At 41.8% G+C, this 26,916-nt stretch overlaps 1 protein-coding gene across 2 annotated transcripts in view; it reads left to right on the top strand.

Annotated features, from left to right (window-relative positions):
• OTULINL (OTU deubiquitinase with linear linkage specificity like) overlaps positions 1 to 26,916 on the top strand; it is an 81,827-nt gene that overhangs the window by 21,325 nt on the left and 33,586 nt on the right. For both annotated transcript variants that reach the window (XR_012799152.1, XM_075585936.1), the window contains exons 2-4: positions 22,153 to 22,294; positions 22,395 to 22,432; positions 22,547 to 22,638. Coding sequence is in view for 1 of the 2 variants with exons in the window: in XM_075585936.1 (XP_075442051.1) it covers positions 22,153 to 22,294; positions 22,395 to 22,432; positions 22,547 to 22,638 (272 nt within the window). In the remaining variant the exon portion in view is untranslated. The remainder of the gene's footprint in view (positions 1 to 22,152; positions 22,295 to 22,394; positions 22,433 to 22,546; positions 22,639 to 26,916) is intronic.

The raw sequence follows: 26,916 nt of genomic DNA, 5'->3' as shown, positions 1-26,916 counted from the left end.
CTGCAGCTGTGAGAACTTGATTTTCTAAAATGCTCTGATTCTTTGTACTCTTCCTATCCTCCAATACCTGGCCTGTCTCTCCTCCTGCTTCTCAAAATGCCCTCCCTATTGCTTTTTCTGTTTACTGTTTCCTCACTCCTTTGTGAACATCTCTGCTCTCTCTAACTTCCCCACTCTCCACTGCACCACGATTTATACACCTCTCTCCCAACAACTTATTTACTCCTCAATAAAAAAACACCCACACAAATCCTCTATTCACACCCTCTATCTACTCCTTCCTGCTGCTGGGGAACTCCCCTAGGCCTGAACCCAGACATACACACCTGAACTCATCCATGCATCCCTGTCATCTCTTCCTCTGTAAATGGTGTTAACCTTCTGATCTAATATTCACTAACCTTAAAACTCACCCCACAAGTTAAGCATTCCATCAGCCTGCACTCATGGTTACTATCCCACAATCGGCCACTCCTACCACCCATTGTGGCCAAGCACTGCCATACACAGCACTTATTCCCTCACCTGCTGTCTCTGTAAGTCTCCCATCAAACATCTTAGATTGTAAGCTCTTCGGGGCAGGGTTTTCCTTTCCTATTGTCTGATTTTGCTGCACTTACTGTATTATTATAATTCCCTGTACTGTATTCTTTGTGAAGCGCTGAGTACACTTTTGGCGCTATATAAATAAAGACATACAATACAACAATATATTACATACAGCCACAAGCAAAAAAAAAAGCTTAATGTGCATATAGATATCTCTCATGAGGGGTGGCATTAAGGCAAGGTGGTTGCCTTGGGCCCTATGCTTTTGGGGGGCTCCACACTCCCTCCTTTCCCTTCTCCTATTTGCGCCGTGATCCAAATTCCAACCGACAGGAGAGGGGAGAGCTGGAGGAAGAATCTGGGGAGTCCCCAAACTGGCGCAGGATCGCACCGCGGATCAGCCTGGGGCAGGCGGGGGTTGTAGCTGGGAGAGGGGGAATGTCCTTATGCGGAGCGGTCTTAAGCAGCATCTGTTGTCATGGCAACGCGTCACGTTGTCGTTATGCTGCAGAAGGAGGGCCCCGCTTCCGCCATATCACCTCGGGCCCTGCCAAAGGTAAGGCCGACCCTGACCTGAGTCTCAGAGCTTTTACACTGGCCCCTATACAATAGAAACAAAAAACATTGAATTTGACAGCAAATAAGAACCCTTTTGTCCATCTCATCTGCCCATTTCCCAGTTTCCCGTTGTAAAACTCAGACCTAATTTGATCCTTGGCTTTCTTTTATATTCAGGGTAGCCTTATGTCTATCCCCAGCATTTTTATAAATCCATTTTCATTTTAGATTTTAATTACTGTATTAGCCTCTATCTCCTCTGTTGGAAGCCTTTTCCATAAAATCACCACACATTCAATTACGAAGTAGTTGCATATTTGCTCTGATCCTTCCACCCTCCAGTTTCAGAGCATGGACTCTTGTTCTAGCCCTTGACTTTCTCTGAAATATTCTTCCCTCCTGTACTTTGTTGAAACCCTATATATATTTGAAAGCTTCAATCATATCCTCCTTCTGATTTCTCACCACTAAACTGTACACATTGAGGTCCTTACGTCTTTCCTGATATTAGAGACTATATTAAAGAGCACTGTTCCCAGTACAGATCCCTGAGCTACTCCACTGGTCAACTTTCCCACCTCTGAATGTATACCACTTACCACAGCTGTTTGTCGATGTCATGATAATATCATGAGATATTATGTATTTTAATCCATCTGGTGCTTCAGGGGTTAAAAAAGTAAAATGTGGGTTTTAAAATACAATGTATTGAGTTTATGACAGGTCCAGGCTTGTCATGGATGGGTACTGGGTTTCAAACAGAACTTAATTGGTGGGTTATCATTTATGGCCCACCAAAAGTACCAGATGGGTTACATGGAGCTGATAGAGTCTTGAGATAAGGGCAGTTGTTTTGCCAGAGATGGAAATAAAATATGGGCCTTTGACAACTTTATAAACAAGATCCTTTTTTATTGCTAGCTACAAAGGCATTCTCTGGAGGGTTCTGCAAGATTCAGGGGCTAAGAAAGTATTAAATGAAAGAGTGCTTTATTAAATATGATAATATCATGGGATGTCATCTCCACTGCATAATAAGAGAGTTACAAATCTGTGTCACAGAGGGCATGTGCTGACACCTCTCACTCCATGGTTAAGAGGTACTTGGGGATAGATATCCATTTGTCGCTCAAATTTAGGATTAAGATGGTAGTAATTAGTCTCATTCTTATCATGATGAACTCCTGAATCTATTGATGTAGCTCACGGGTGTGTAAGTATTACAGAAGGAAAGTTATGAGTGTGTTTAGATATTGAGGAAAGTTTAAACGTCGTTTGTAAGGTTTTTTTACTCTCTCGTAAAGCAGTCAATCTAACAGCTGATTTACGATGGGGTGGGTTAATGTTGTTCCAAAGGGAAAAAATGGTACTTAAAGCTTAGCAAGGGTTTATGAAAATCAGATTTCAACAGATGTGTGTTTGGACCAAAGACTTGGTCAGTTCTTCGCCAGTGACCTCTTGGGGAAAATCCTGATATATGGTAACGTAATGTTATAGGGTTTTCTATTTTTATTTTATACTTTTATTTTAAGAAACTGTTCTGCATTTTTTATAATTGTATGTTTTTCTAATCCTTTTCTGTAATCTAAGCACTGTATTTTTATTTATATCAAAACATTTAATAAGGAATGCTTTGGGCTCTGAATGAACTGATTGCCCGCTCTTGAGAGAGTATTTATATTTTTGAACACATTTTGCTCCAACAGATTTTCGTGCATAATTTTTCTATTATATATGGAAACCTGAGACCCTGGCAGATTTATTAAAATTAAATCTTTTATTTGCATTTCTCGGGTGGTGGCAGAATATACTGTAGATTTGATTGCAATTGAGTAAGGGTTAATATTAACTCATTGGAGGTACCTTGCATAGGCGGAAGGCAAGTTAGCTAGAGTAGCTGTGTGTATTAACCCTGGTTTGCGTATCTAAGTCAAATGCCCACTTGTATGCTGTTTGTGAAAGGTGGTGTATGGAGACAGATTTAGAGGAGATATTGTCCATGTGAGGGACCTTTGCTCAGGTGAAAAGTGGGGCAGCTTGCGAGCTGTGTATTAACCCTTGTCCCGTATGCAGGTTATATGCTCACAGGTGTGCCGTACGTGACAGTCGCCTTTTCCTCAACCAATGTCTTATCCATTCAACCACTTCAGACTTGAATCCGACATATGTCAACGTTGGATGTTCAATTGCCTCTTTAAAGCAGCATTTGTACCAATCTAGGAAAATCCTATAAATGCTGATTGAAATAATAAAATAACAAATTCCTAATTCTAATACAGTACAATTATTCACTGGATTCAGTATGATAAAAAAACGATGCACATAATTAAGGGTTACTCAAATTATATTTGAGCAGTAGCCACTGCCAAAGCCCATACAATGAATAGATCATGTTTTTTTATTTGTGGTATATGCCCAATTTTAAAGATACCTAAAAGGACAGCAGTTCTTATGTCTTCAGAATGTTAAGTGCTTCTTTTGATGGTGCATAGAACACATAAGTGAAGAAAGATTTCCGTATAAAGGTTTCCTTACAGAAACAAATTATTTTTCCTTTTGATTTGCATACTGCATGTCCAAAGTTCTCTTGTGCCATTTTGAGATCATCATTATGGCTCATCAGATAGGATTGTATGTATGCTGTGTTATATCAAGCACACCTGCCAGCTCCTGAGAACCTTCATACAGTACATCTGATTAGGGACATTCCGACAGTAATCCTTTGAAAACAAATGCACAGAACACTCGCCATGCCCCTAGGATAGCCTGCCACAGCCTGTAGCTACTAAGGACTTACGTGACAGGGGCAGAGAGGCAGTCTGGACCAGCGATGGCTACATGTATAACCAGAAATAACACTTGATAAAATGCGTAATGCATTATCTTAAAAATAAATAAAAGTATTTTCACACATTATTTAAACAGTCTCAGTAAAGTTTGTGCAACTAAAAATCCAGTCGATTGTAAAATAGTTTAGATTAATTTTAGCGTTCAAAATCATGCTGGCAAAAAGTTGCACTTTTATATAGAATTTAAAATAAATCTGTTTTGTTTCAGATGAAAACTGTTGCTTGCCTAATAACTATTAAATACAAGTAGGCTGATGATTTCCATAGTACTGTACAGTATACAATTTATATTTGTACAGTAAGTATTTACATAGTCATATTTGCATTTTATAGTTTTGCAAAGTTATAATGTAAATCCAACATGACATGATGATTTGAATTGCAAAAGGCAGGATACATGAAGTAGGAATATGATAAGATAGTTTGTCCATCCAATATTTAGATGTTTAGTCAAAGCTAGACAGTTTAATTGCCTTTCCATGAATATTAAAGCAGTACTCTGTGATACTCAGCTTTTTTAATTATATATTTTTGTACTAGAGAACAATATGGTTGCGGTGTCAGACTTGGCACCAGCAGTCAATAAAAATGCAGAACATCATCATGTACCATATTTACTATGAGGTGCTATTCCATAAGATGCCTTCTAGCTCTGATACTGTATATACCGTATGACTCATTTACTTCAATGGTCTAGCTGTTTCCTGAAACCAGGGTCACGAATGATGTATGATTAGTTCCAGTAAGCTTAACTCATGTCTCCCCTCTTCCAAAGCACAAACAAGTCCTTTTCTCTTTCTTAGTTTTATTGAGGGAAAATCACAGGGAGAAAGGGTACTTGCAGATGCAGTGTGGGTAGAGAGTGCTTCTCTGTCTGAAGTGCAGTGTATCAAGGCTGAGACAGTGTAAAACAAAAAGGCCTTGCTGGGGTAAATAGCAGGCAGTTACTCACTCAGAGTCCAGAGTGAAAAGGAAGTGAGGAGCAAGGGTCACACAAGAAGGGAAGTGAGACTATACTAACTGTCAGCAAGGACAGGGGGTGGGAATAGCCCACTCTCAGCTAGGAGAATATGAGCTGCAGGCAACCAACACAGGCTGTAGCAATAATGTTGCCTTTTCACATGCAGCAAGCTGCTGAGACAGGGAAAATAACAGACAGCCAAACTAGGGAGAAATAAATCCCAAGCTGTAAAGGGAGACAAAGGAATATGGAATCTGGTTCCAGGACACTCCCCGTCTGGTATCTGGAGATACCACTATATTCCTGGGATATGTGGAACATATGTGCAATACAACAACATTACAATGCAAAGCTCATGTCCACATAACGATGGGATACCGGCCGGTACCACCAGCTTAAAGTCCTTTGGCCATTTTCGATAAGGGGCCAGGTGGATGCAGAGCTCTAGGTTAGCTTGGTGCACCACAATGTCTCTCAGAGTCCACAGAACTGGTAGTCAGTTCTTATTTGTTATAATCCGATTTAGGCATTAGGAGGATAATCTCTGTGATGGGCCTTAAAAAGGTTTTAACAATTCCATGTTGGGTCGACTTCCTGATTCTTTCTACATGGTTGGCCACGTATACGTAGAATCTTCTTTTCTTGTTGCATATGTAGCCCAGTACCACCTTGCTATCTGTGTAGAATCTGACAGCATCTGGTTTGCAGTCCATCTCGTTTTCGATAAGTTCTGCCAGTTCTGCCGCTAACACTGCGCCACATAGCTCGAGTCTGGGTATAGTGTGGTCGGGTTGTGGCGCCAACTTAGTCTTGCCAAGGATGAACCTGATATGGTAACTTCCACCCACGTCCGTGGTTTTTAGGTAGGCCACCGCTGCCATGGCCTTTGTGGAGGCATCTAAGAACACGCAAAGCTCTTTGCTGTGTGTAGCGGTGAGAGATATAGGCGAGTAAGGGTGTGGGATCTGAAGATGTTCAAGAGTCTTCAAGGAATACTTCCACGTTTCCCACTCTTTCCGTTTTTCTGGAGGTAGTGGGCTGTCCCATTCCTGCTTCTCGAAGGACATTTCTCTGAGAAGAGACTTGCCTTGTATAGTGACAGGAGTTACAAATCCTAGCGGGTCGTAAGGACTGTTAATAGTGGACAGGACTCCGCGTTGTGTGTAGGATTTTTCCTCGATGGCTACCTGGAATGTAAATGTATCTGTTTTAAGATTCCAGCTTATCCCCAGGCTCCGCTGTATGGGAGGCGTGTCGGCCGCCAGGTCCAAATTCTTGAGATCGTTTGCGTGATCATCTGCGTGGAACGCCTTCATCACTATGGCACTATTGGAAGCTATTTTGTGCAATCTTAGGTTGGCGTTTGCTTACATCTTTTGTGTCTCTTTGTTAACTGCCGTCAGGAGGTTGTTCTCTCCCTGGACATGACGAAGAACAGTCTATTTTGTCCTTGTACCAGTAAATCCCTTTGTGAAATGTCTCTGCGACTGTCTCTTTTTTGACGTGTGAGAGGACAGTCTTTTTGACCCTCTGGGTTCACCTGTAGGGCGCAATCTTTTGCGGCTATGCCAGCCGTGACAGGTGGCTGCTTTGTCGCTTGATACTCTGTGGAGAGGAACAACTGTACGTTCTAGCCGTGCCGTTGCTCGCGGGAGGATCGTCCAATTGTTTATTGTCTTTTGGACGATCCCTTTGTCGGTCACCTTTCGGAGGTTACTTTCTTCCTTCAGTGGAGTCGACTCATCATCCTTGGTTGTCTGAACCACTAAGCATCCTAGGCCATTGTCACATCCCCCTGATGTGAGGATGTTCTTGTCGATCTCAGGCGTGTGACCTTGTCCCTTCTCTTCACTTGGATCTCCTGCCACTTGGAGATGGCCAAGACATGGTTCAAAGAGGGATGTGTGTCCACATTCTGTTATCACCGTTCTGCGGGCGTCAACATAGTCTTGTCCGTGCTCTTTGTCAGTGCACGCGTTGCCCACTATCACCCATCCTAGGTCAAGTCTTTGGGCGTATGGTGCGTTGTGGGGTCCGTTATGCTTTTTATGGACTTTATGTACCCTCAAGATGTCCCTACCGAGCAGCAGCAAGATTTTGGCGCCTTGTTCTACCGGCAGGATGTAGTTGGCTATTCCTCTGAGGTGCGGGTGATGGCGTGCCACGTCTGGTGTGGGAATCTCATCCCTGTTTGTGGCCATGTGGTTGCACTCGATGAGTGTGGGGAGAGCTATCTTCACTCTGTTATCCACTGAACGTATGACGTAACCGCTTGCTCTTCTCCCTGTTGTCTCAGTTGACCCTGCACAGGTTCTGAGGGTGTAGGGTGAGGCATTGTCTTGTGAGTTGAATAAGTGGAAGAACTCCGTCTTCGCCAATGATCTGTTGCTTTGATCGTCGAGGATTGCATACATCCGAATAGCCTTCTCAGGTTGTCCCTGGGGGTGCACTGCGACAAGGCATATTTTGGAGGAGGACATTTTGCCACTTCCTTTTCCGCAAACCTCGGTGCACTGAGACGTGCTACCGAGGATGGGTTGTTGAGTTGTTGGAGTGTCAGCGCCTCTGGATGTAAAGATGTTATGTGCTTGTCGCTTTTGCACACTACACATTTGATCTCTTCTTTACAGTCTCTGGCCAGGTGAGTCGTGGAACCGCAGCACCTGAAGCAAACTCTGAATTCTCTGAGTAACCTCTTGCGTTCCTCTAGGGACTTCATCCTGAACCCAAAGCACTTGTTAAGTGGGTGTGGCTTCTTGTGTATGGGACATTCCATGTTTGGGTCCCTTGGTTCCTCGTCTCCGGCGACCGACTGATCGGGAGTAGTTTAGGTCGTGGGAGACCCGTCCGTCCTGTGGACCGAGATGGGTGTTTGAGTGTTACTGTATCTTGCCACTGGTCTCTCATTCCTCAGGCTGCTTGCACTGGGTCTGGTTTGCACACCGAAGATGAAACTGGGATCGTTCCTTGTCCTTGCCACTTCGCGGATGAAGCTCAAGAAGAATGAGAATGGGGGGAAGGCGACTTGCATTTGGATTGGATTTTGTATTTTGTATTTGGAGCCTTGTTAAATCCACCTTTCTTGGAGGTTGTAGGGTAGCTTCTCCAAGATGGGTCTCACTCCACGAGCTGAGTCTAGGACATTGAGACCCGTTAAGGAATGGTCTTTCTTGCAAACTCCAGCTCTTGCAGCAGGTCCCTGAGCTCTCGTAACTTCGAGTAGTCTCTAGCTGTGATCTTGGGAAAGCTGTTGACTCTTTTGAAGAGCGAATCCTCGACTGCTTCAGGGCTACCGTAGAACTCTTCTAGCCTTTCCCACACTAAGTCAAGACCTACTTGGGGGTGGTCACGCCGGATCATGTACTTGGCCATGTCTGTCAGGCCTGAGGCATTGGCGTGTTGGTCACATTCTGAGGTAGTTGCTGGGAGGGTCCATGCGGTCGCCTCTTTCTTGGCGTGGACACGTGATGACTGCTGGTCAGTGTGAGGGGCTGTGTTCTCCCGTGTGGGTGTACCTGGATTGCGAGCCTGTTGTAGTGCATCCGTGTGCGCGCTGGCGTGTGGATCACTGTTGCGGCTGTGGCGGTCCCAGGCAGCATGTGCCATTGAAGGAGCAGCGTCTTCTCCTCATGGACCCAGCAAGTCTTCGGTGTCTGTGGAGTCACTCCCTCCGTGTTGAGATGGTGCGCTGGTGTTTACACTGAAGAGGCTCTTCAGTGCGTTGGATTGGATCCTCTGAGGCTATCCGTCTGTATGGTTGCTCCCCGCCGTCCTGTTGCGCGGCTGCTTCTAGGACTTCAGCTTGGGCTATGGCGGCGGCGGCTTCCTTCTCTTGATTAAGTGCCTCTAGTTCCACATCAAATTCGGTTTTCCTACGCGTAGTGGCTGTGGCAGCATTAGCGGCGGCTGTCTGCTCCTCCTCTTCTATGCGCGCTCTTTCTGCTCTTACAGCTGCCTCTCTCCGACTATACTCGGCCCTGGCACGTGCGGCCTCTGCGGTAGCTCGTGCCTTGGTGGCGTTTGCGCTTGCGCTGGACGCGTTAAATTGCGCTGACCTTGCTGAATGCCTGGATGTGCTTGAGCGCTGTGATGCGGTTTCCAGCAAAAAATCTTTTCTCCTACTCTCAGCCTCCGTGATAGTGGTTCGCACGCGGCTGTCTCGTATCAGGTCAATGTTACTCTGTAAGTCTCTTTCTTGTAGGCTTTCGCGGGTGTTGGCCCTGGTCAGGTAAGTAATGTATGCCTCTGACAGCTCTTGGTAACACGAGTGATCGGTCCTTAATTGCGTTATTGCCTGCTCGAGCTGTTGCGCATAGTTGCCAACGCTAGTAACATTGCGTATTCCCAGTTTGGTTGTTTCCCAGGCCAACTCTAGTTTAGCGCGGTGTGCTCCAATGTCAGTTTTGTACTTTTTGCGGGCCTTTTGTGTCAGTGTGACTGTCCGTTTAGGCCTTGCGTCTGCCTGCGCCTGTTGCAGTTGCGCAGCGGTCTCTGTGTCTGAGTTGTCATTCTCCTGCGTGATGTCTGGTGAGGCCCTGAGTTCTGCCATGCTGTAGGTGTGTGTAGGCCTTTAGCCAGTGCGTGTGGCGTGCGGTCTTTTACCTGCGTCATCGATGGGCGACTGTCTCAGATGATGCCGAGCAGTGTCCTGCAGCATTCAGCGTAGGGTAGCTGTACTCACAGGTGTCTGGTGGCTCTGACCCGTGTCCTGGCGGGCGTCCTCTGGCGTGGCCCTTGGTGGCGCTGGCCGTGGGGACGTGCGCAGGGTAAGGTGAGATGGTAGTCCCACACTATGAAGCTGTGCAGAGGGTGAACTCAGACAGAGAAAGGCAATCAAAGTTCTGTGTATATTGCAGTCTGACTGCAGTGCTGCTGCCTTGAGTGAAGGTTGCCGGCTGTGTGACCAGTGTAAATCTGCTTGCTTGTTCGTAAGGCTGCAGGCTGTGTGCAGTTTGCTGTATAAAGCTTGCTGCCCTGTCTGGCAGTGTAAAGCTGCTTGCTTGTCCTGGGGTGCAGAGACTATTCTGTATAGCATAAAGTCTTTGAGTAGTAGCTCCTGTGTGATTCCCCAACACACGGTCTTTGATTTACTTTCCTGAAACCAGGGTCACGAATGATGTATGATTAGTTCCAGTAAGCTTAACTCATGTCTCCCCTCTTCCAAAGCACAAGCAAGTCCTTTTCTCTTTCTTAGTTTTATTGAGGGAAAATCACAGGGAGATAGGTGCTTGCAGATGTAGTGTGGGTAGAGAGTGATTCTCTGTCTGAAGTGCAGTGTATCAAGGCTGAGACAGTGTAAAACAATAAAGGCCTTGCTGGGCTAAATAGCAGGCAGGTACTCACTCAGTGTCCAGGGTGAAAAGGAAGTGAGGAGCAAGGGTCACACTAGAAGGGAAGTGAGACTATACTAACTGTCAGCAAGGACAGGGGGTGGGAATAGCCCACTCTCAGCTAAGAGAATATGAGCTGCAGGCAACCAACACAGGCTGTGGCAATAATGTTGCCTTTTCACATGCAGCAGGCTGCTGAGACAGGGAAAATAACAGACAGCCAAACTAGGGCGAAATAAATCCCAAGCTGTACAGGGAGACAGAGGAATATGGAATCTGGTTCCAGGACAAGCTGTCTTATGCCATAACACTATTTGGTTCTTAAAAATGGTTGCATTGTGATTTATTTTTTATTCTTAAATCATCATTGAAACTTTCATTTCTGTTGCCTTCTTGCATCAGTTTGTATGGATGGAATACTAAACAGCTATTAAGTATTATTGTGCAATATGTTCTTTGATATATTGAAGGTGTTTTATGAGTAAGGCCTCGTTCAAGGTGCCTGCTTCGCAACGTGTGCGCGCTTATATGGGCGTGCACGTCTGAAACAAAGTGTTTAAACTCAATAGCGGTTGTCAGGGTAACAGCTACCCTGTCGCCGAAGTACGGAGTTGACGCTTGCTACAGTTTGCATAAACAACTCGACTTGTTTTTTCAAGCTGCAGCAGCGTCACTGATACTTCGTTAGCCAATCAAATCATTCTTGAAAATGATTTGAACAGAGCGACACCCATCACTGACCTGAGGTCTGTAGACCCGCCTCCTGAACGCTTGAAAAGGTCTGCTGGGGATGATGTGCACACATAGCACAGCAGACTAACGCGCGCACACACGGACGCGCGCCCTCCACCTCCTGTCTCTGCTACCCTGACCGAGGCCTTAGTGGTTTCATATTTTTGCTGCATACAAATTAGAGGGAACTATGTCTAATTTGTATTTAGACTATAGGGTTGGCCTTATTGTTATAATTAGCAACTGTGAAGTCAGTATTGAGGCTAATCCTCTTTTCTAGCACCTAGAAGGTATTACCATACAAGTAGAATACCTGTCTTGTATAAAAGAACTGTATCTGTCTTTTTCATCCTAATCCATGGTATAGAGTAATACTAAAAAAATACTTTAGTCATTAGCATATTTGTGCTTGGATTTTAATATTTTTAGTTATTATGTATATTACAATAATAATAAATGACACGGGGAATAGTTAAAACCATGGCATAGCTAAAACGTGTCACTTCTTGGCAAGTCAGCCACTGGGTGTTGAACCCTCTAGGCTATGTATCTCATATGTGACATAATGCACATAGGCGGGTGGCAGATAAGGAGAGTCAGATAGCTGTAATGTTTACACAGAAACCAGACAAAGAAAGAAAGAGAGGAAGTCAGTTGGCACGTGAGGAGAAAGTAGGAATCCTGGAGAAGGAGGGAGAGGCCGGAAGAATTGGGGACATCATAAGGTATTAAATGAAAGTGAGGGGAGAAGAGGTGGAGGAGGAGAAGGAGAGAAGGAGAGAAGGACAGGGAGGTTAGAGGAGGGGGGAGAGTAGAGGAGAGGAGGAGAGAAAGGAGGGGGGGAAGAGCAGAGGGGGTGGGAACAGGGAGGGGGGAGAAGAGGGAGAGATGAGGTTGGTTCCTTAGAATTCCCAGCAACGCCAGGTACTTCCAGCTAGTTAATTATATTTTGTACCATTCTATGTGGCAAAGGTGCATTGTGGGCAACATATAACATATTTGTGTTAATACACAGAAACGAGTGTTCACAATATCACTCCCTTCAATGTGTATTGTATTACGCCTGTACATTTGCAATTAAGATTATTGCATATGTGTCTTATACTGTACTTAGAGTAGATTTTTACATTTACACCAAATATAATGCAAGCTATACTAAATGTTATACGCCTGTCACTATGGTAGGCCTGCTTGCAGGATTATAAGCCATTAAGTGGGCCCTGGCTGGCCCAATGTGTTGTGAGCAGTGGTGGTGGGTAAATATTCAGTAAGACTTGATTTTATGCCCTGGATTATTGATCCTTAAAAGAACCGTCAGGTTAACATTTTAAAAACACACAAAGGAGAAATGTATAATGAAAGTAATCATTGCTGTACTACTTAGCATGCAGTAGTTTGAAGCGGAAAGGGGTTGCATTTCTTCTTTATACGCTACTACAAGTTAGTTACCTTAGATACAAGCTTTGGGAAATAAATATGTGAATAGAGATGTGAGAAACCTGGGTGAATAGATCTCGCTTGCAAATTATTTGTGCACTTCTTGCCCTGACTACGTTTTTAGTATTAAGGAAATGAGCAGTTGGAAAAGTTTACTGTGGTCAGTTACTGTAGCTTCAAAATTGTTTAACCGCAGATGAACCAACAGGACCTGATTCAGCATTTTCCTTCCTGGTGTATGATCTAGATGATGTGGTCTGTGTTCTCTTTACGGTCTTGGTAGTAAGCTGTACTACAATTACTTTAAGGACTTGCATGATAGAAGGGATAAGGGGATTTTTGCTGTCCTGGCACAGTATGACTTTACCGGGCTGATTGTATATGTGCAGAAGCGGCCGAAAACATGCTCCGGCACATAAAATCGCCTCTAAATGTTGTTTTTTGCCATTTCAAATACTTTTGATTGCCTCACTTTTATTGTTTTTTAACTCTTTCAAACACTGCACAGTCGAAGGGGCCTAAACATTATGCTGTTTTTGGCCAACAGGAATTGCATGAATTACTGCAAGCTACAGCTGAATCCCAGGCTTTATATTGTAGCATATTACAGCAGAATTCAGACAAACAAACCAAAAGTGTTACTTTTCATACAGTTTAATTCAGAACACTGAATTATATTAGCATTTTGCTTTGCCACCTTGGGAGTATGCTAAAGGCATGCCAGATTGTAAAGGGTCCAGGAGGGCATGGGTATTAAGAACATTGATCATATGGGAGAACACGAGACGTTCTAGCAGTTAGGAGGCAAAAGGCAGGAGGGATACTTGGCGGTTGTATTCCACGTAGTATCTACGGTGTTTTTGACCACTACATGCTTAGAGGAAGGTAGGAAAATGCCCAATGACAGGTAGTAATTAAAGATTATGGATGAGAGTGGGGACTAAGACAGGAGTTCTGATAAGGCGTGGAATCAAGAGGGCACATGGTAGAGGGAGAAGAGAAAATCAGCTTAGAAACTTCCAACTCAGTAACCGGGAAAAAGGAGTCAACAGTGGACTAATGAGGTTTAGGCTGCGTGCCCCGGGGCACAGCAAACATAGAACAAAGAAAGGAGCGCAGAGAAGGCAGGACGTCAAAGAAATAGTTCACATTTATTATACATATAGTAACTTAAAAACTTACAGTGAAGTTCAGCCACTTGATCAATCCAAATCCCCTCACTCCGCCGACATCAACACCACGAGATCCGCAGAGTCACCCTACTCCAACTGACCCAGATCAACACACGATTGTCAAACCGGAAGTAAACCAGGGGCTGACTACCAGGAAGAACCTGCTCCTCTCGTTAGAGCTGCGTGCCCAGCTATAGCAGCCCTAAAAATTGCTTATCTTTGGGGAGGTTCAAATGCCGAACCTATCCCACAGACACATAAACCATATCATTTGGTTTGTGGGGACTGTATGGTAACCCTCTACGCGTTTCACGCTTTCATGTGCTTCTTCAGGAGTATTCCAAGCACACTGGGATGTGTCCATTTAATAGGGTCTACACAAATTACCCCAGGTGCTTAGATTAAAGTGCATAATTTGGATAATTGCTCATCTATATCAGGTGAATACTAACAAACACACATACAATACACCCATGAATGATACATATATAACATGACAACATTATACAATTCCATAATAAAATACTTTTAAAAAACTATACTTTAAAAAAAAATACAAAACCACTTTTAAAAAACCTTATTAAAAAAAAAACCACAAGCATATACAAAATCACATATATAAAAATATATTGTAATGGAGAAACTACCTAACCAACAAATCAACACTGGGATACCAAATCAGTATTTCAAATTTAATGGTTAATCATAATGTTACATTTTAAAAATCATAATTTTTCAGAGATAAAATCAAATTATAATTATTCTATAGAATTAACTTTAACCAGTGTTTATATAAACTCTCCAATTAGTAAATCACAAACTAATTTATTCATTATATTATATTTATATTAGATCTCTTACATTTTATATTTGTTACATTTAAAACACTAACTTTATGATTTTTAATTATTATTTAAAAAATATTCAAAAACTATTTAAAACTATCAGTCAACAATTCAAAATGAGTTTATCCATTAAAATATATGGAGCTATTTAAAAAAAAACAAATACAATGATGAATTCTCACTGAAGTTATCCTCCTTATTTAATCATTAAGTTTTATCTAAGAAAAGGATTAAGTTCTATAATTTCATTTAGCCCCCAGGTGTTTTGCTATGTAATGAATATATCCAGAATATATCCAGAATTTCTCTCTTTGGAGAAGTTTCAAGTCCGTATCACCTTTCCTAATATCTTTCTCCACAACCTCAAGTCCTCTGAAACGTAACCCTTCTGCCAACCCATTATGATGATCAAGGAAATGTTGTGCCAAATTGTGATTTTTTTTTTTACCTTTTTCTATCAGGCGCATGGCTTTCTTTATTCCATTTACGTGTTCACCAATTCGTACCTTGAGTGGCCGAATGGTTTTACCAACGTAATATTTATTACATTGGCAGTTTATAACATAAACTACGTATTTTGTTAAACATGTAATAAATTGGTTGATTTTATATTCCCGCCCTCATTGGTCATCGACAAATGTTTTACCCTGTGACATAAATCTGCACATAATACATTTCCCACATCGGTAATTTCCAAATTGTTTCCCCAGGAAATTCCCACTATTGGGAACAAGTATATTGGACCCTTTTAAAGTGCTAGGGGCCAGAATGTTTCTCAAATTTTTGGCCTTCCTAAACACTACCTTGGGTTTGGCAGGAAACGTTGTTTGCAATATAGTGTCCATTTTCAGAATTCCCCAATGTTAATACATAATCTTCCGAATCTTAGACTCCTGCTTACAAAAATCAGCTATAAACATTGGTGCCTTGTCACTTTCAGAATACTGGCTCCTATCTTTAGGAACCAATAATCTTTCCCTACGTACAAGTGAACTTCTATCCAGGGATTCTTGTATCACATCGCTACTGTAGCCTTTTCCCAAAAATCTCTTTTTAAGTACCTCAGATTGTTTTTCACAGTCCCCTGGCTCAGAGCAACCTCATCGAACCCATAGAAATTGACCATCCGGTATATTTTTGAGCCATTTTTCAGAGTGATTACTAATGTAATCAAGGTAGGAATTGACATCTACCTTCTTAAAATGGGTTTTGGTCACAATACGATGTTCTACCGCCTTCAGATACAGATCCAAAAAAATAATTTTTATAGGATCTACCTCTCCACTGAGAACAATGTTCTGATCATTCTCATTTAAAAATCTGATGAACTCATCCAATTCTCCCCTAGATCCAGACCAGATAATCATAATATCGTCAATATATCTGCCATAATAGACCAAATATTGACGATAACCATTATCCTTCAAAACATATTCCTCTTCCCAAAGACCCATAAATAAACCTGCATAATTAGGGGCAAAACAAGTGCTCATGGCCGTTCCATTGGTCTGTAAAAGGTATTTACCCTCAAACAGGAAATAATTGTGATGCAAAATAAATACAATGCTATCAATGATAAAGTCCTGTTGTGGACTTGATAAATTATTATGTTGGTGTAAAAAATGTGCAACTGCCTTAATACCTAATCTATGTTGTACACACGTGTATAGTGAGCTGAAATCCAAAGTGGCCCAAATAAAATTATCCTCCCAAATTATATTAAGTAAATTTAAAACTTCCATACCATCTCTAAGATATGATGGAAGTGCGGAGGTCATGGGTGCCAAAAATGTGTCAACATAACGTGAAAGGTTGGCAGTGATAGAGTCGGTACCCGACACAATTGGATGGCCTGGGGGATCAATTAAGGTCTTATGGATCTTTGGGATATGGTACAGAATAGGCACACGGGGATTAGAATTGAAAACAAATTGAAATTCCTTATTACTTAGTATACCTGCCAATTTGGCATCAGTCTGGAGTTCCTCTAATTTGCTGGAATATTCAGTAGTCAGATCATATTCCAATTTATGGTATGATTCTTCATCATTTAAGAGTCGGTACGCTTCTCTCAAATAGTCTGATCTATCTTGTTATACCGTACCTCCCCCCTTGTATGCTTGTCAGATAATTAAATCCCCATTCTTGTTTCAGAGCTCATCTTTCCTGCTGTGTAAGATTATATTGCAAACAGGAACGGTTTATTACTACGGTCTGCAGTAACACAACAGGTACTCAGCAGTCTTCTGCCAGATACAGTCTCTTGGCTCAGATATCCCTAAAGATGGTCCCTGGACCGCCACTATACGCCAAGGGCACCCGCAGTCATCCTAGCTCTTCCCCACCTCCCTCGCAGAGGCAGAGTATTGGTTCACACTCACTCCTTCCCGTAGGGAAGAGAAGATGGGTAGGCCCCAAACAGGCTCCCAGCCGTGTGACCTGCCTTTCCCCTGACAGCTAGACATATGTCAGGGAAATCTGTTTTGCTCTCCCCCTCCCACCTAACACTTAGCAGATGGGACCCTGCTCCTCTTACCGGGTGCCATCCAGTCTCCTTCACCCCCCTCCTGCTAACAAAGGATTTAACACCTTCATCTCCTGGCCTTTGAAGTTGGTCCTTTGAAACCGAGAGGCGGAGCAGCTTCCTAAGCAAATGGCTTTTTTGTCCATACTAAATTACTTCCTATGACATTACTTCAAAAACCTAACTTACCACAGTTTTATTCTAACCTGACAACCATTTTCCTTACACCCCAATAAACTCTCAGCTTTATCCTGAGCTGGCGTAACCCCTTATGCCCCATGTAGGTTGTGGGTATTCATTAACCCTTAATACGGTGATATGGCCCTCTCCTCCCTAGCTGGGCGCATATAGACAATTTATACACATTCACAGGACTGCAGCCAGCAGTTGGCTGCAGAGCTGACACTCTACGCTTTAACTTAAAGAGAGAGTTACGGAACCCTTCACTGGGTCCTGAGATTCGGGCATATCCCGGGACCTGGAATGTAACCCAGTTACTGTCCGGCCGTACTGCTCTGGTTTGTTCTGAAGCAGGGGAATTTGGCGGTGAGCTGCAAACTGCGTTCTAAGGAGGATTTTATCTGGTGGTCTGTGTTCCTCATGTCCTCAGGAATCTGGGGGGAGTCCTGAGTGCATGTTTCGGGTAACCTGCAACATTGGCCCCTTCTACCCAAACATACCCTGACAACATTTTACCGTAAAATCACCCCTGACTCTCACGCCTTGCACATAACCTGCTGGTTAGCACTCGTGGAACAGTAAAACCACATACATCTTTATTATACAAGCAGTTATATACCACAATTGGGTTGAAGAGCTGACACTCACAATTCCCCAATATGGCTCAGGGGCCCCCAACCGGGCATAATACCTTTATTTATGGCCTGGGTACCCGTTCACCATCACAGGCAAGAGTGCCTTTTTTTGCACTATAATTTATGACACAAAATCAAGGTCAATCTTTCAGTTGATACATAGGCTCATAGAGCTGCTGGCTTCATCCTCCTACTTTTTTATGCTTCAGACTGTGTTGATTAAACATAATGCTTTAAAAAACAAACCAGTGGCACACATACAGTACATGATTAGTCTTGTGTTTCCATCAGTCAGCTGGCATACAGTACCTGCCTGGACCGAGGAGGCTTTACTTACATTATACGTTCTTCCAGGCAGCTGTTCTTTTCTGTTTGAAGCACCTATCCCTATTTTACTATTCATTTCTGTGTAATGTGTTCTGTATTCTATTTATCTGGGGCATTGTACATAGTTGATGGCATACAAATAAAATATATGAATACATATATCTGCTAATATCTGATATATTATCTAGTCTGTTGAAAGCACAGGCTTATTTTAGGTGAAGTACATGTAGCACTGTTACATACAGAAAACAGAACCTCATATAAACACACAGGGGAACTTTAAAAAAAAATACAAAAAGGGTTTATTAGACACAAATATGACATCTATGCACACGTATAAAAACTAAAAATGTAAAGGATGATGGCCTCACACTTAACACAGCCCCACATGCAGTATGGTCAAATTATAAAAAATTAACCAAAATAAAACATGCAAAAAGACAAAATTCAAAGGTAAGTAGGAAAAAGTTACACAAAAAAGGACACAGCTAGACTGTGTCCTATTGATCTTTCATCGTTTGTATTGGGGGGCATGTGCTGCGTTTATTTCACCATTGCGTAATCTATGGAGCTGTTTTAATTTTTTCTTGATTTCATTTTTTGTGACTTTGTGGAATTTGTCCTTCTGGAACATGACCTAGGTAGCTATTCTAACATTCAATGAACGCCTTTTTTGCTCTCTTTATTGGGTATGAGTGGTAAAACTAAGGACAATAACATAACACTAAGTTATTTTTTTCTCCCAGAAAGAACATAGGGTTAGATCAGGGGAGCGCAAACTTTTGAAGCTGCGCCCCCCTGTCTTCCCTTCCCTGACTCTCGCACCCCCCCCCCTTCCACCTTGTATCCGCGTCTAATGAAGCTACGGGGTAATTTGATGCGTGTAATGTCACATCACATGGTCCTTGGCGTCATTTCATGCCGTGTTGCCATGGCTGAATCCGGTAAGTGGAGTGTTGCAGGGGCCTCATGTGATCACAGAGCATTTAATTAAATGCCTGGGGGAAGAGCGTGGTTCCTCTGCAACTGCCCGCGCCCCCCCCCCCTCCAGCAAAAACTCCTGCCCCGACAAGCGCACCCCCCTAGTTTCCGCACTGCTGGGTTAGAGGACACTAGTAATAATCCCCTATTCACTAAACTGCACTAAATGAAGGTTAACGTGGTTAAGTAACAATATGTTAGTTAAGTCAGAGCTAATCTAATATCAGTAGTCCTATCCGGGGCCTGCAGTATGACTTTTTCAATGTCTGGATGGTGTAACAGCACCACGCCCCCGCCACGCTGCCCCCGTCTTTCCCCCTGCAGACGGGGATCTCAGCTGCACACGCCGCCAGCCTGGCATTATGGAAGTCAACTCATAGCATGACATTAAGTCTATGCTAATGTGCTTGATTACGATTTCCTTTTGCAAATAATTAGCTCAGTACCACGTTAACTCGGCGAACATGACGTGTCTGTTCCTGTTTTAGGTTCCATGTCCTTATGTGCCCTGATTTAATGGTGTTTAGTGAATCCTCCCTTATCCATATAGCTGCAGTAGTGCTGAGCAGGCAGCATCGCATGGAAACTTCTATTCACTTCAGTGTGAGTTCCATGCAATTGTGCCCCGATCTGCACTATGGTAGTTTAATGAATAACCGCCTTAACTTTATGAAATGGGTCAGATTTCCTTGTTAATTTGCACAGAGCTGAAACCTTCTAAGCAAGGAGGAGACATCTATACAGCATATTGCATTGGGGTCAATGCTTGAAACGTTTGCATTCAGAATGTTAGAAGGTTGGGATATGTAGCAGTGACTGCTTCCTGAATCAATATTATTTATTGATCTGTTATTCTTGACTGCTTTGGATTATAACAAAAATGTAGAATAATTGGTGTACATTTCATGCTTAGAAACCAAACAGCGGCATTAGCTGTTATAGAGGTTCAATGCTTTCTTTTTATATTTCTTTGTTTTATAAATGGGATTGCATAACATAACATTAGCTTGGATTTTTATTTTTTTATATATAATGTATGGTTATACTTGGGAAACAAGGCTTTATCATCATTTTAATTGAGCTCCAGATGGATTGGATTGTGGATTTAAAAAGTAATGAAATAACATTATTTATGAAACATAAAAATGTAACGTCCACAAAAATATATATTTTTAATTATAGCATTGTAACTATGAAGCTTATCAAAACACCTAGTAACCACTAGCGCTATCATTTTTATTTATTTATTTATTTATATAGTGTTTCTTTAAACAAATTTTGTTTTGGTAGTTTTTTGATTGTATTAAATATTATAATTAGTACTTAATTTATAAAAGTAATCTAATTCCAGTGAATTCTGAACACAATAGAATTGACTGAAACTATCAGGCCAGTATGGGATAATATACCATTTCAACACCGTTCCAGAGCAATCATCCTACAACTGGGCCTCTCTAATTGTCATTTACTGTTCCTAGCCCACATATGTTTTATTTACATGGCACAATAACTGTACAGTTTGGATGAAACAATACTGATACTGATGCATACTGTGGGGATTTTAAGGAACGTGTTGAAGCAGAGTAATATGGGAATATGCACTATAGGACTAATTGAGCAGAGATGTGTAAATTGTTCGCTCAGGTTTACTAATCAAGCAGGATTTGCAGTTCTTTCTTTGTGAAAAATGGGAAACCGGTGAAAGCGGCAAACTTAGTAAAAACTAAATGGCCAAGCTTTAAAAAGTCAATGGGCAAGATCACATGACTGTTTTGACATACCGCAATTTACTACCTGTTGTGTGTGGAAAACTGGTGAAAAATGGTAGAATTTCATGGTAATCGGGCAAAACTGTTGCACCTCTGTCTGTTTTTGTGAATTTTAGAGCAATGTGACCTTTCGCAAAAACATTAGTTATTCAAGAGAAAAACATGAAAAAGTTAGCGCAGCAAATTCACAGACTTTTACATGAAGTCACCCAAGACAGGTGCACCCTCGGTACTTGAAATAGGTGCCACAGATGCTCAACAGCAACAGTCCAGTGAAATCGCGCGAACCGCCGATAACGTGAAAGCAAAATGTAGTAGCACTCCGGTCTAGGTACTCGTGTGAACCGAAACGTGGGTCCTTGTCCATTAAATATTTTTTGTATTTTGAAGGCCACCGGTGCGCCTCTACTTTTTGCTTTCGAACATTTAAATGAACACACACTGTGATAGAAGCTTTTGAGATCTCCAGTAAAATATGGAGATATGCATCTAGAGGCACACAATGAGATGTAAAATGACAAGGAGGCATACAAGTCTTGGAAACAAGACTGACACTTGTAGCGAACACGATAGTTATCTCGTAACAGTTTTCTGTCAGACCTCACAGCGTACATTTCTTACTTTTACTTGGCATTGCAAGTTGTTTCAACTACAATTAAAGCAGATTACATAACTTTCAACAATCCAACTAGTCTAAGTGTGCTAGACTTGCTGAAAAAATGGTAGTGTCCATGAAAGCTAAGTTGTAACAACCATTGTATGTTGTACTGCAATCACAGAGTATTCATCATGAAACGTTCCTTCTCCTAGGAGTTCTAAAAACCTAATTGAAATTGTTATTAACACACACACGTAAATTACAACTCACAAACATTTACAATGTTGTTTGTGTGTGGTGTCCTTCTGCCTATTGTAGGAACTTAAAAGCACTTTTCTGCAGTATTTGGTGGAGAGTTATGGAAATTGAGAGTGGGTACAGAGAATAAGCAGCCGTAGATATCATCGGGAGTCAGTGCATGTTTTGCCAGGAGTCTCTGATCCCTAAGTACAAATAATATTTACATAGTTGCAAGTGAGTGGTCATCCACAGTCATGCACAGGATTGCTCTACATACAGTAGTTGCAGGCCAAACTATGGAGGATTCACAAAGGAACTTATATTATTTCAGTACTTAAGTATTAGTTGGGAACACATAAAAAGGAAAAATACTCCATCATTTATAACCAGTTGCATAATTGTTGAACAACTTGAAAACGTACAACTGAGGCATACTGTACATTTCATGTGTATGATTTCTTCTAGAAACGTCTAAAGAGCAGTCAAAGATGTCCCCTCTTCACGAGATCCTGAGCATGGTGTGGAAGATAGTGAACCATTCTCTTGCCCGAGTTGTCACTATTCTGTTTTTGATGTGGCAATGTTCTACAACCCAGTTGTCAAAGTGGTATGTAAACAGTCCTTTTTAAAAAGGATCTCTGCAATGTTCATTTGCACCTATTTCCCAATCCACTTTAATGTCTTCTTTAACAATGTCTCCTTTGCAGGTGGAATATGCCTTGTCAAGGACAATTTAAAACAAAAAGTGAGTATTTTTTTTTTTTTTTTTTTTTATTGCAGTTCTATAAAATCTTAGAAAAAGAGAAGCAAATATTATCATCATTCCATTGTCTTTCTTTTTTTTTGCATTTCTGTTCAGAGAACTTGAGTGTTAATGCAGAAGTTGATGTGCTCTATTATTGTGCCAAAGAATGGAATGGGGAAGCTCTCCGAGTCAGGCAAATGAGGAAGGTAAACGGATTACTTTCCATTGTTCTTTTGAAATGTGAGAGTTTGTATATTCATTTGTATATTCACTGCATTTAAAGGGCAGTCCCTCCTCGGGCCAAAGTGAACGCATGGGAATGACATGTCTAAAGGGTTAAATCTGGATGATTGATGCCCTATTTAACCAAAATTAGACACATAACCGTATTTTTTTTATATTCTTTTAAGTTAATTTCTAAACATGGCAATTTTATACATTAGGGTGTTTTTGATTTCCTCTAGCTACTCCATTTTGTGTGATGTTACCATGTGCTAAACAGCCAGCGTTTGAACAGCCAGGACCAGCTCTCTCTCCTTCCCCTTATCTATTGGCTCTATGATAAGCACAGGGTGGGATAAAGGAAGAATCTACCCTATTAATACAGACACCCCACATTCACACGCCCTAATAAAAATGAATTTGTACTTAATTTCCCAACCCCCACCAAAAACACAAGCAGCCAAATCTCTGCTTTAAGTATAGTCACATTTGTTTGAGGAAGCCAATTAAATTAAATTCTTTACTAAAAGTAATTGTTGGTCAGCTACCAGGGATTGCACCTTTAATTAGCAACGGGGGACGAATCAGATAAGCTAAGTGAACACATTAACTAAATAACAGCACCTACAATACCATTTAAAACTGGACTTCATGTTTGAGATTTCCCTCTAACAAAATACAGTATTATGAAGCTTTACTGCAATGTTTATTGATTTCTGTCATGCTGCCCTCATTAACTTACCAGATGAATGGCCAAATAACACAGCAGAAGACTGATTAAAGTTTGTATCGGTTTGTTTGTTTTCCCGTTTTCAAATGATCCCTGTTCGACGTGTAATAATGTCAGCAGAGAGAGTGTGTTGCAAAATGCATTCAGTTAATAAGCACACATCAGCAAGCAAATATGCATGTTACATATAGTACTGCTATCTGGTACCTGTTCAATTTTCATTAAATCACATGAAACTTTGATTTCAAATATCGACAGGTGCAAAGTAAACAGATGTTTCAAGGATTACTGTTTCTTGTCTTCTACCGAGTCAACATTTCCCATGCCATGATGGTTCCTACAATATGCAACAGGATATTGTATACTGCATGATAATTACTTTAGACAATAAGCCTATACACCAGGGGTCTCAAACGTAGTCCTCAAGGGCCACCAACAGGCCAGGTTTTATCAATATCCCTGCTTCAGCACAGGTGCCTCAATCAGTGGCTCTGTCTTCTACTAAGCCACTGATTGAGCAGGGATATCTGTAAAACTAGGCCTGTTGGTGGCCCTTGAGGACTGAGTTTGAGACCCCTGCTATACACTATTTCCACCTTGGTTGTTGCATACATAGTAAATATAACATTATACAAACTTCTTACTAGAGGTGCACAATGTTGTCCCAGTTTGTGCGAATACTTTTGTGTGCAATGATGGAAACGTAGAGTCATTCTTTTTTAAAGCTTGCTTCATGTTTTTTCACTTTTTAACATAGACAAACTTTCACTGCATAATCTAATTTTGTCAAGAATTTTGCAAGACGACCAGCGAAACTAGAGCAAAATTGAACTCTCTCCGATAAGTATTGTTACTTGCAGATTTTTGGCAGTTTGTCATTTTTTCCAACACTTTTCAAATGTTTCACACATATTTACTGCTTATCTCACCCAAGTGCTTTGCACATAATAGTATAAAGGCGATTTTTGGAAACATTGCTGGAAATTCATTAAAACTTGCAAGAAATCACCTAATTATGTGATTATTTCTGTGATAGTTTTCAAATGTCAAAAAAACCCTAATCTATTCACACTGTAAATTATTTAATAAAATTGAAAATGTTCAATAAAATGGTTTGTGAAGCAAAGTGGTAGACATCTTTAAATACCTAATCATTAAAGAAATCAACTCAACTGTACTTGCCATAAAAAACATTTTTTTCTAAAACATTTATTTCTACCACTGTATTTAGCAATCGAAGGCATTTTAAATTCTGTAATTCTGAAGATATCATTTGCTGGAAATTTGCATGCCAGGGAAATTAATATGACTGCTGTCATCCACACACATTGAAACAACAGAGGTTTCCATGGTAACAACTGATGTTATCAAAACAATAAAAAGGTGAATACTTAGCAAAGAGGATCTTTCTTCACTGAACAGGTTTCTCTTCATGATTAAGTGATGCTGATTTAATATGCTATAAAGTCTCCTTTATGTCAGGAAAGTGTGAAGCCCTATTCAAAATATGTGAATATAAAATGCTTAGGACAATGGGCTACATCCCAAAGCTGTTATATCAGGTCTTATAACATGATGTTACCTAAAACAGCAACAGACATTACTTTCCCTGAACAGAACAAGGTAAGAATCAAAAATCCAGCCGCTCCATAATACAAAAAGTAGGCACTCACCAGCAAAAAAGGGGTTAAAAAGGTATGCTTTAATGAACTACATAAAAAACAAAAACAAAAAAAGACAGTACTAACTACTCTCCCACATGTTTCACGCCTACTATGGCGCTTTCTCAAGGAGAAAGCGCCACAGTAGGCGTGAAACATGTGGAAGAGTAGTTAGTACTGTCTGTTTTTTTGTTTTTTATGTAGTCCATTAAAGTATAACTTTTTAACCCCTTTTTGCTGGTGAGTGCCTACTTTTTGTATCATGGAACGGCTGGATTTTTGATTCTTACCTTGTTCTATTGCTGTGAATGAGAATCTGCTTCACCACCGGATGCCTGGAGGTGACGCTTTTGGCAGCGTCAGGGCAGCTGCAGCAAGAAAGGATGATCAAGGCGGCGTATCATCGTGAGTAAAGGGTACTCCACGCCGGGCATAGCCAGGGTAAGGGGGACATTAGTGACAGCACCTCACAATTGGTTGTCCCCCCTGTGTCCCCTCCTTGTCACCATTATCTATCTGAACACAGAAAACTGCAGCCCCTTAATCCTTTATTTTCGGGTGTCAACTCCTATTATCACTTTACCACTGCCTTAAGGCTTTATTTCCAACCTCCTGGAGCTTTGACACGGTTTTATCTTTATTACTTTCCCTGAAGTTAGCACATATCCACAAAGATAATTATATTCAAAACAATGACCGGAATACATCTAATTAGCACAGGCCTAATGTCATGTAAAGTTAACCTTGAAATGCATGACATTATGTATGTGTAGCCCTGTGTAGTTTTGGGGTTACATGTCTTCTCCTCCTGTGCAATAATCCCTGTTAAGGACACGTTTGCCAGGAGTAATCATGGGGTTTGCCCTCACCTCCTGTGCTGTGTATTATTCAGTGAAGGAAGTGACATCAGGTTCTGTGTCCACTTACAGTGACACAGGGGTGGTGCCTACTGAATCTATATAATATGCAGCACTTCCTGAATTTAGTCAGTGTGTGCCTCACCATCTGAGTGAGGTGAGTCTATCCAGCAACCTGTCAGGGCTCTGGCAGTGTTTGTGGCCCTCCCTCAAGGGAGTGGTGTGGAAGACTATTCCTCTTACTCCATCAGGGAGTAAGGGAAGAGCTAGACCTGCTTTCAGTGCCCTTGCCTGGGAGTGTATGGTCAGGGACTTCCTTTGGGTTGGCAACCTGAGTTGAGCGGCTAGAAGACCGGCCGCTATGATGGGCGGCTGTCCATGTGTGGTGACAATAAAGGATGCCAAAGAAAGATATCACTTCTGTCCTGATTGTGGAGTCACTTGGAAGAAGGTGCACATAGAGGCTCTCTTTCAGAGACTCCTCCCTACTATGCTGGGGGTCTGGAAGAGATGGAGGCGCTGTACCATGAGTGAGTATAACTCAGCATTACCTCATAAGCCAGTCCTTATGCCATTCCCCATAATACCATCAAGCGGGAGACTCAGGAGTCCTGTAAGCCAGCAGATGCACCACACTATTATGCCTTGTAACATGGGTCAGTGTCCACATAGGGGGGGCAATATGAGATTGGCCCGGGCAAACACCGTTACATTTGTTTTTGTGTTACGCTCATCCAGGCCGCGGGACAGAGGGAGGGAGGGAGGGAGAGAGGGAGGGAGGGAGAGAGAGAGAGGGAGAGGGAGAGAGGGAGAGGGAGAGAGGGAGAGGGAGAGAGAGAGGGAGAGGGAGAGAGAGAGGGGGAGACAGATAGAGAGAAGGAGAGGGGGGGAGAGATATTTTGTCATTCCCTCTCTCTCTCTTCTCTCATTTTCTCTCTAGAAAAAGGCTTTATTCAGTGTCCGAATGGGAGTAATGCCAAGTTTACGTATAACATAATCTCTTTTAACCTTAAC

This window comes from Ascaphus truei, chromosome 2 (genome assembly GCF_040206685.1).
Source record: "Ascaphus truei isolate aAscTru1 chromosome 2, aAscTru1.hap1, whole genome shotgun sequence".
Classification (NCBI taxonomy): Eukaryota; Metazoa; Chordata; class Amphibia; order Anura; family Ascaphidae; genus Ascaphus; species Ascaphus truei.
This window is presented reverse-complemented; position numbering and strand designations above follow the sequence as displayed.